We start from the raw sequence: 10,870 nt of genomic DNA, 5'->3' as shown, positions 1-10,870 counted from the left end.
GTCGTTCAGGCTCTTTGACTTCGACTGTGGAGGAGCGCGGGGAGCAGAGAGAGAGGGAGAGAGAGAGAGAGATGTTACATTACCTGAAGAGCATTTAAATGTAGAGTTAATGCAGCTGTAAGTTGTTTTATTAGTGTCTAGTTTATTCTTTATATAATAATAATAATAATAATAATAATAATAAATCAGCAGGCAGCCTGCAGGACTTTTCAGTTGTGCACATGAGATTCTGAGTTCACAGCGGACAGGTCAAAGGTTAACACGTTCATGGTCTGAATTGATCACCCACAGGTTCTTGTTCTTCTTCTCTGTTCAGACTCATCACTGCAGCATCAAAAGCCTCCAATGACTTTAAACAACCTGCTGCACAGAGACACATGCTGGAGGCTCCCTCTCCCCTCAGTCATACCATTAATACTGTTGAATGCTGTATGCCAACCACAGAGGGGATTCATTATTTCTGGATCCTTTTGTCATTGTATGATATTATATGACATTAAACGTATGATCATCTGAATGTGGCTCCAGTTCACCATTGGAGTTATTTCCAAAAAAGTTTGAATGTTGCGTTTGAGTTCTTTTATTTTGTGCATTTTGTGCACTGTGCAGTGAAAACAATGATGTCCACATTTGACAGTTTAGAATTTTTCAAATCACCTGAAGAATTAAACTATTTTAAATAAATTACACGAACCGCTAAATAAAACAGCAGAAACAAAGCTGTTTTTCCCCCAACTTATAAAAATCTTCGGAGATACGTGGTTTTCATAGGACATTTTTTAAATTGCAAAATCAATCAATCAAGACACTTAAGTCATTTAGTCAATCAATCATTGAATCTCAATATTGTATTCCTATTGTGTACTTCTGGGATTTGATAATGGATTTACAGTGACGTTCACTGAAATCTAAAAATATTCTATATGTTTATTTTCATAATTAGTCATTTCCATACACAGAGTACTCCTGTGGAACATTTGCTACATGTGATCATATGAATTTGTCCTGTTTTTATAGTATTGCTGGATTTCTTGGTCATTCAGTTTAGGCGAAAATCTTTCAAGAAAATAATTCAAATTAATCTTTTTTCACTGGATGAGTTCACAGGAATGATCCGCCAATATAAATCTAATAAAATAATATAACTGATTCTGAACTGTTTTTTTTTTCTTTTCCGTTTGCAGTCCGTGTTGAATGAGGAGAACGAGACAAGAAAACCACAAGTGTGTGTGTGTGTGTCTGTGTGTGTGAGCGTTGGGAAGATGGTGCTGGTTATTTTTTTCCTCCTTTTTCTACTGGTGGTTCTGCCTTTTCAGTACCTGCCTGATCTCAACCCGGCACACGCCGAGAGTCAATAGAAGTTAACAAGTCCTCTAAACTTTCCTGCTCCTTTTGTTAAACTAAGGACACAAAAGAGGAGGCAGAATAAAGAAGCTTTGAAGTATATAAAACCCAAAGAATGCCAGCCAAGTAGATTTAAAGTAGCCACTGATTTCCAAAACCTGGCCTGAAAGGAAAGAATGGAAAAGGGTGAGGATTTATGGATAAATTATACAGTGGATTTGTCAGTTAAAATATCGGAACTGTCTGCAGGACAAAGCCACATGCTGAGGATTAATGGTCGCTGTGGACCTTTGATTCTGCACCCTCTTTTCTCTGCCCTTGACAAATTGGATTTTGGGGATGGGAAGGTCGCCTGGCCCTTTGTGTCTCTTGACCGTTTTGGAGCAATTCATTATGCGGCGGGGTGAGGGAAAGTCTCCATGTGACCAGGCCGGCCCGTTTTCCCTCTCCTCACAGCTGCTGGGAGAGCCCAACTCTCTCACACTCACACACACACACACACACACTTCTAGGTCCTCCCCCTTTAAACTACCTAGCATAGCACAGCATCACCTCTCTGCACCCCCCCACCCCCTCACCCTTGCATCAACACACACACACACTTGCATCCTGAGTTGGAGAGATCGGGGCTGTGTGTGTGTGCGGAGGGAGTGGAGTCGGGGTGGTGGGGGCTACCTTGCTTGCACCATCACTAGAAAAGCCGGAGAGCATAACGCCACCGCGTCACTTTGAGGGCGGATATCGGCCGGTCCTCATCCTCTCTCCTCTCTCTCTCTCTCTCTCTCTTCCTCCTCCTCTTCCTCCTTCCCCTGCACTCTCATACTCTCGGTCTCCATCAGTCTTCATGGTTCTGATCTCACCCCACGCCATGCAAGCCACCCGGGCGTCCACCACCGTCAGTGTGTTTGCGGACTGCAGCATCCCGGCCGGGCTCCGGATAGGACCGGTACCGGGCATCTTCAAACTGGGGAAGTACGTGTCGGATCGTAAAGAAGTTGGACCCAAGAAGAAGGTAAGTTAAAAACACTGAAACTTTTTAAATATTTTTACCCTTTAAGAAATGGCTTAAATTTTACACTTTTTCTTATTTTTATTTTGTTTATTTTGTAGCGTGGGTTAAGTGGGTTAATCAGGGGCACTGAGTGTCTGTGAGAGCTGCATAGCGATATTTCAAAATAAACGTTTACTTATCACCAATGCAGTTGTTCCAAACTGATTCAATTCCCCTTAATTGAAAATTAAGTTGTGACTTTTAAAATATTTTTTATTCCTTTCTAATTTTTAATGAGCAAAATGTAAACACTGTTTTGTAATCCCCTTTAAATCTGAGCATGTCCAGCCTGGCCCGGCTGGATTTGGATTTTAAAGCTGCTCTGTCAAACTCCATCGGGCCTTCGGTTATTAATTGGTTTGGCCTGTCACGCTGGAAATAATTGAGCTCCATTAGTGGCAGACTTGTCAGTCTGTGCTTCTACTTAACCGGCCTAATGGGCGACCCGGGTCTGCTGTGTGGGATTTCATGCCCTCAGCCGCCTCACATTTCACTGCCTGGCGGGCCTGTTATCCCGATGAGCCGTTTAATTTTAATGTAATCCGGCCACAGAAAGATGCCACTGAAGCCCACTGCCCGGGGCTATGAAAAATACTGATAAATAACTGCAATAATGAAATTAATAATGATACAATAATGATAAAATATAAAATCAGGCAAACTGCACTGAAGTCACTGAACTTATTTAGATTAACAGCGGCCTGTAGTGTTTTTTTTAACAGTAGAAGAATTAGAAAATAAAAGTCTTCAGAAATGATTTAAAAAATTGACTCTCAAAAAACTTTCACACACTTTTTTTTTTTTTTAACATAAACAGTAGTAAACAATTTGCTGCTTTGAGCACATCTATAACCGCACCCTGTTATTGTTGAGGCTGTCAGCGGTTGTGATTGATGCGTCTAAATGCGTGGCCTCGGGGCTGCCGGCGATCATCAGGTGCAATCTCTGTGTCAAATGTCACGCTTCGATCTTTAATGTCCTTGAACAGTTTAGAAACGCTCTGACACTCCTCAAATTCGTTTCCCATATCAACTCAATTAGGCCCGTGTGTCATTCTCTTTAGTAAATTATCAGCAGAGCGGATAAAGACGCATTAAGCGCGCTGTGGTCATGCGTGGCCGCGCGGCACCTCCAGGTACTTCATCTGAAAGTCAATATTTGAGGCTTAATTTGTTGAATTAAATATATATGAAGGAAAAAAAACGAATGAAAACATTAAGCGGGTGGATTATTGAGTATAATTTGAAGAGAAAACTGGAGAAAGTTGCACATTTTAAACAGGCCAGATGTGTTTCTAACTCGGCCTGTACATGGGAATTAAATTCATCACGTAGTTGTTTTTGTTTTTCTGTTTCCCTGTCTTACTGTACGGTCAGTTGCAAAGCTCGTTCTTATGCGTTTCATTTTCTGGCCCCTGTAGATCCGCTTGGTGCGGGGAGAGTTTGTGGACGAGTCGGGCTGTCCCGTACCAGACTGGATCGGATTCATCCGCGCCGCCAGGAACAGTCAAGAGCAAAACCTGGAGGCTGTATCGGACTTACCTGGCGGACAGGTGAATTTAAAAAAGATTATTTTTTTTTTACCAAGTCACACACAAATCTGGTGGAGTTTTTTTTAGACCCTCCAGTTAACATCGGCCTTTCTGCTCCACTTTTCCCTTTCCCTTTCTAAGATTTTCTACCGTGTGCTAAGAGAAATCCCTGCAGGAGAGGAGCTCAGTGTTTGGTATTCCAACGCTCTGGCACAGTGGTACGACATCCCCACCACGGCCACTCCCACGCACGACGAGAAAGGTAAATCATACTGTTAATAATGGCGAACCAGTTTAACCAGACGCTGCTTGGGCAAGTTATGACCATCATAATGCGCACTCTGAATTATTATGTCTGAGCGGAAGCAGAACACATGGAATACATGGAATAATAGTAATAATAATAATAATAATAGTAATAATAATGATAATTCAATAGGCCATTTAAAAACTGTGTCCACAGAGGCTGTGAGCATGCCCTCAGCTACAGATAGGTCTGACTGTGTCATCGACATGTTGAGAGCTCCATCACTGCACAGTTAAATGACTGCCAATACCCGTGATGTCCCGTATTTGTCGCTCTGATATGGAAATCAATTGGATGTTTTTTTTTCAGTCTTTTTTCTCCAGGCATCATTTTTTTTCTTTTTCTTCTTTCTTTTTTAGGTAGTTATTAGTTTATTTAATGTAGCATTACGAGAAGGAAATATTCAAAGAAAAAAAACTTTATTTTGGAAGAAAAAGACTAAACGTAAAGATATATTAGTTCAATTGGAAGAGATGTGGAGAGGTGGTTTGTTTTTCAGTGGTCAGCAGCGCACAGCGTGTTTCAGAAATATTAGAGTGACAACACAGGGCCTAACATATGAAGAGTAATAAGACTCTATGGCCTAATCTCAATATTATTTACGACCGATGTATCACTTTTCCTTTTCAGATTGTTCGGTTGGGTTTTATCTTCGGTCTGTGTTTGGACTTTTAATCCATTTGTTTGGGTTGTAGTGATAATTTGGGGATTTGCAATTTGCGCTTGGGGATTAATGTCTAATCTTTGCTAAACACCATCAGGATCTAATCCGTTATTTAAAAAAGATTATTAACAACAGATAGGCTGCAGGAAATTCCTTCAAGAGGTGATGATTTTGAATTCTTTCTTCTTCTTTTTCTTTTTTCTTTTTCTTTTTTTTTTTTTTTTTTGGAGTTGGAATGGTCTCTTTACCGGCTGAAAAAAATGGAAAAGCAAAACGGCAAAGCTTGAAGTGATATCAAAGAGAAAGAAAAAAAAAGTATTAAAGTAATTACGGTGCTTGAAACACAGAATAAAAAAGCAATTAAAAGCAGAAACGAACGTGTCTGGGCGACCGTGGAAGAAGAGGCTGGTGATTCAGCCTCGAGACGGAGGTTAACAAATGCCACCGCGTCATTAATATTCATGTAGTCAAAAGCAAATAAATTCAAAAACAAGTGCTTCACGGTAAATTAGGTGGGTGCGTTAAGGTATTGTGGCCTAATGAATGCTAACTTTTATGTGGGGTGTATATTGCCCTGATTCTCCGGCCCAACACACCGTGTGCGCTCCTGGACATACGCTCGCTCCCATTATTAGGCGTCAACAGATGGGCCGGCGCCATTGTTTCTGGAGACTTGCGATTTCAAGCAACAGCTGCTGTCACTTCCACGGGAAAGAGCACAGAGAGGGAAAGTCCCCGCGTTCAATGCGTCGGTTCCTGAGCGCCAGATTGGGCTGGGCGTTTGCTCTTTTGATGGCGATCATAAACAATGGGCCGTATGAGGATTACAAAATCATTACATCTATATTAACCTCTGAGTGCTCGACTGGGGGTCATTTAGATGGCTCCCTGGGTCTATTGCCATTTGGCATCAGATCTTAGAAACCGGATCATATCCATTAGGCCTAAATTTAAATATCAGGTGAAGTGCGGCAATGACTGATGAAAATCTTTCTCTTTTACAGTGGAAATATGGCCATGTTCTGTTACAAATTTTACAGTGCGCTGTAAAAAAAATCTGTATTTTCTATTATATCACTCTCTGTTCAATGAATGTGCGCATAATGTGTATGGTTATGGTGGAATTAGGAGAGGAGGGGTGGTATTTGTCAGTGCAGGCGCTCACAGGTCGTGTCTCTACAGGTTTCCAAACCTGTTCTTTTCATTTTACGCACGAGCCTGGCGTTTTACGCGTGGGAATCTACTGTTAATCGTCACATCATCAGCATTGACTCGTTTCACGCTGTGTTGTGTCACCTAATGATCCGCATCCATCTGTTGTGTCTACAGGTGAGGAGCGTTACATCTGCTGGTACTGCTGGAGAATATTCAAATACCCGAACACACTCAAGGCCCACGTGCACTTCCACTGCGCCCTGAGCAACGGGCGGGGGTTTGTGAGCAGCGAGCAGGTCAGAGGCACCGAGACGTTCAGCAGGTCACCAAAGTCTGGAGACATCCCTAACAACTCCACCTCTCCGAGGAGCGGTCACAGTAACTCCTCCATCTCAGACTCTGGCAGGCGCGCGGTGTCCTCCTCGTCGTTTCTAAACAAAGCGGGACTGTCGAAGAAGAGCAGCTCCGAGGAGCAGGACAGGGCCCTCGACATGAGCGTCACCACAGCCAGAAACCAGGGACAGCTCCTCGGCCTGGGCGCAACGTCCTCTGTCCTGAGCAGCATGGGCTTCCACCCGGGCGTGCGCTCTGCCTTCAAGCCGACCGGTGTCTCCAAAGTCCCCGGCGCGGACGCCTCCAGAGAGGACGCCAACGGGAAGCTGAGCGGTCTGGGATTCAGCAAACTCATTGGGAACATGAAACCAATCCGCAACGTGGGCGAGACTCTAAACGGGGGAGGGAGCCATCCTCCAAAGTGCGCACCTGCAATTATGGACGCCACATCTTCAATGGTGCCATGCACAAACGCGGTCCGGGGTTTCCCGTTGCTGCCTCACATGGAGGAGACCTCGGCCTTTAAGCACGTAGAGAGTCGGATGCACTCCGGCCTGTCCCCGTCCCGTTACCCCCAAATGCCCCCTGGACTCCATTTTGAAAGGTTCTCTCTCCCTCACTTTGACGGTGTTAAGACTTATGGAGGAGACTGTAACATCCCACTAATGCCCTTCACCGTCTATAACGGGGAGCTTCTGTACAGCTCACCTTACTATCCGCTCAAATTCCACTTCGGCAACCTCCTCAAGTACCCAGAGTCCATGTCCTACTTTGGTGCGCCCTCACTGAGTCAAGACCTGGGCTCCATCACCAACATCGACCGGGAGATCGCCATGCACACGCAACAGTTGTCCGAAATCGCCGCGGAGAAGAACCGGACGAGGTTGGACTCGATGCCCGCGGGGGCCCCCAGTAACGCCGGGTCCGGTAAACCTAAAAAGGGACACCTGTGTCTGTACTGTGGCAAGCTGTACTCCAGAAAATATGGCCTGAAAATCCACATGAGGACTCACACGGGTTACAAACCGCTCAAGTGCAAGGTGTGCTTCAGGCCCTTCGGAGACCCCAGCAACCTGAACAAACACATCCGGCTTCACGCCGAGGGGAACACCCCGTACAGGTGCGACTTCTGCGGTAAGGTGCTGGTGCGGAGGCGGGACCTGGAGAGGCACGTCAAATCCAGACACCCGGGACAGACCGTCAAGAAACTGGACGACAAAGCTGGCGGCCTGTTCGAGGACGCGGAGCAGAAGAGCGACAACGACAGTGATGTAGACGTGTGCTTCACTGACGACCAGAGCGACCAAGAGTCCAGCAAAAATAACGACTGAGACGTTTTCATGCCCATAGAGAGACTGCCCATTGTCTTTAAATGGTGTACACAACAAAAACCTGTCATTCAGTCTTGTATCAAGTCTGGCATTTTTACATTATAGACAGTGACCCAAGGACACTTGACCTACGCACCATCTCTACATTTACCAGAAACTTGCAATGTTAATATTACTTTTTGACTCGAAGGGGACATATGGCCTCCAAAAGTTTTTGTTTGGTTTTTCATGATGACAAATTCACGAAAAAAAGCTCAAAATCTTCAAGCGGTGTTGTAGACATTTATTTTCATTCATCTGAAAAGCAAATCACCAAAATTATTGTTCTCTTGTTATAAATCTGTCAAACAGCGATACTTTTACAAAACCACCCAAACAACCGCAGATGAACAAGAACAATGATCCAATCCAACCTCAGTTACAAACATTTTCAGTCGCTTTTTAGGAAAAGAAATCAAGGCTGAATATGAGACTAAATGACTTCTTAAGTTAGATATGTTTTTGCAGTGTAAAAAGGTACCAGAACTGTCTTTTGTGATATGTCTCCCCCTGAAAGAGCCACTTCACTAAAAAAAAAAAAGAAAAAAAAGAAAGAAAAGAAAAAAGAAAAAAGCACTACATTCCATCAGACTGGATGTGAACACATTCTGGGAGATGATATGATCTATATGATTCCCCTCTGGTTTGTTTTTATTGTGAATAAACAATAATATTCCCATGTTCCCCTCTGAACTGTTAGTTGCACTTTAAAAAAAAACAGCAATGGGCATTTCCTCTCAACAAATCAGCTGCGTTATAATCGAACTTATTCATTTCGTCCCCTCGCTGAGGATCTCTGACTCCCTGCGCCTCACTGAATAACACACTGTACTTCAATTTGCACTTTCTTGCGGAGGCGGGCTGCTCTAAAAGAAGCAGCAGCGGCAGCGCTCAGTTAATTTAAGGAATTATTTCTAGAGAGAGAGAAAATGTATTGATTGCAGTTATAGGCTATGTAAAGACGTGTAAAGTATGATATTTCACATTTGAGTGGAGAAGTGTTGTATACGTTTGTTTATAAGTGATATTGTCTGCGAAGACAATATTTTACTCCTGTCTATTAAGTTGTTGGTTTTTGAATAAATTTATTTTAAAAATCTGAAGTGTTGTTTTGAGGTTTTCTTGGGGTTAGGGTCTTTTTTGTGAAATAGAATCTGCTCGCAAATATTTATTAAGTTCTGTGTTTTGTTATTTCGTTTTCCTGCGACTTTACAACTATTTATATAATGCATCTGCTGTGAGACTGTCCCGTAAGTCACTGAGACCGTATGGTCCACGCTGTGTGAGATAAAATCAGCCCCAAGAATGGACAGACTATATACAGATGGACGAGTGAATTTAGAAAAAAAAAAAAAAAACGAAAAAAATTGGAGAGATTTTTTTTTCTTACAAAGCGCTACAATCCTCATTTGTGACGCAGTAATAAACCCGCAGCAATGCTCAGTGAGTCGGGCCTGTTACCGTGTGAGGATCAGTAAGAATAGAGAGAGCAATGTCTTTTTCTTTTCTTCCTCTGCTCCTTTCAATAATAATAATAATAATAATAATAATAATAATAATAATAATAATATGTTATGAGGTGATTTTTGCCTGAGGTATAGAAGAATTATTCAGTTAATACTATGTAAGTATTAATAGCAAACTGTACTTTTACACTTTGAACAGTGAACGTGTTCAGTGCAAAATACTACCTCGTGTGAATGTTACTTCATATTATATTATTAATTCATCAAAACTCACGCATTAATGTGCAATTAACATTTAACTGTTTCGAATTTTAACAGTTTTGTAGGGCTCACCATATATTTGTATGTGTAAAACTGACTTGTGGGATTTGTTGGGTCTCTCTCTGTAAATACCTATTTTAAAGAGTATGGTCTAGACCTGCTCTATATGAAAAGTGCCTTGAGATGACTGTTGTTGTGATACGGCGCTATATAAATAAAATTGATTTGAATTGAATTGAATTAAAGTAACTAATAACTGTTGCTGTCAAATACAAGTCATGGATTAGAAATGTGGCGGAGTGCTTTCTGCACAGTTCCATTACTGACATATTGATATATATTCAAAAAGGGACAAAACCCAAACGTAAGGCAAACATGATCTTTATGAAACACACAAGTCTCCCGTTGCTTAGACAGTGAGAAAAATAAAATCTTTCTTTGAACAAAGTGAGTATAGATTGTCCACAGAGACCCTGTGAAAATGTTGGGTCTGGGGGTCAGAAAAGAAAATTTATGGTTTTGTAAATAATCATATAAGAACTCATCTTTAAAGGAAAATTCCTGAGAAACTATTCAAACTAATCTAAAATATTAATATTGAAATTCCTAGCGTACTCCAAGGAATTTATGTCTTTTTATATGCTTGCATTTCATGTTTCATCACTGGCATTCCCACAAGCTTTTGCAGTTTTGTTAAGTCATTAAGGCGTGAATTTTGAAATGGGAGAAAAAAAGGCTGCCATCTCCTATTTGGATGTGGTGGACTCCAGCAGGCTTGGTATCCTGTCATTTCAGTGGCTGCTTTCCACACACTTCTACTCCACTGTAAAGGTGGTAAAGATAAGTGTGACCTTGGTGTACAGTGAATCCATATGTAATGATTATAAAGACACTATCTATAGTGTGTCACTGTATTTAATCTCTCCTGTCCCTGTCACCTATGTTGAATGTATCTTCATGGTGGTGACAATGGAAAAACACCTCAACTCAAAAACACATATAACAAGAGTTACACACATATTTTTTCCACTTTTTCTTTTCATAGTGTTGGATTATATATGAGGCCAGATGATCTAAATCTGACATTTCTCACATTTTCAATACACTGAAGATATTGTGTGTCTTCTTTGTCACAACATTGTATGGAAATATGGAAAAAGAAACTTGTAAAAATTGCTGTTGATTTCTAACCATCAGACATGATGGTTAGAAACTGGAAGTTACACTGTAATCCTTCCATTACTCAAAAGGTATTCATATTACCAAAATGTGTTACTTAGTAAGGCTGTAATTTATGTGCCCAAAATACTAAAGACTTTCCACCAGATACCTGGATACTGACCACTGATGTTTTCAAATTTTCTAAGCAAGCCACACGTATTCTACCT

At 41.8% G+C, this 10,870-nt stretch overlaps 1 protein-coding gene across 1 annotated transcript; it reads left to right on the top strand.

Annotated features, from left to right (window-relative positions):
* The first annotated feature begins 2,091 nt into the window (after positions 1 to 2,091).
* prdm13 (PR domain containing 13) lies at positions 2,092 to 8,807 on the top strand. Its single transcript, XM_018680239.2, has 4 exons — positions 2,092 to 2,356; positions 3,816 to 3,947; positions 4,068 to 4,188; positions 6,227 to 8,807. Exons 1-4 carry the CDS (start codon positions 2,189 to 2,191, stop codon positions 7,714 to 7,716), a joined length of 1,911 nt encoding a protein of 636 aa, XP_018535755.1. The 5' UTR covers positions 2,092 to 2,188; the 3' UTR covers positions 7,717 to 8,807.
* The last annotated feature ends 2,063 nt before the right edge of the window (positions 8,808 to 10,870 follow it).

The sequence above is a fragment of the Lates calcarifer genome, linkage group LG15, assembly GCF_001640805.2.
Source record: "Lates calcarifer isolate ASB-BC8 linkage group LG15, TLL_Latcal_v3, whole genome shotgun sequence".
NCBI classification, from domain to species: Eukaryota; Metazoa; Chordata; class Actinopteri; family Centropomidae; genus Lates; species Lates calcarifer.
This window is presented reverse-complemented; position numbering and strand designations above follow the sequence as displayed.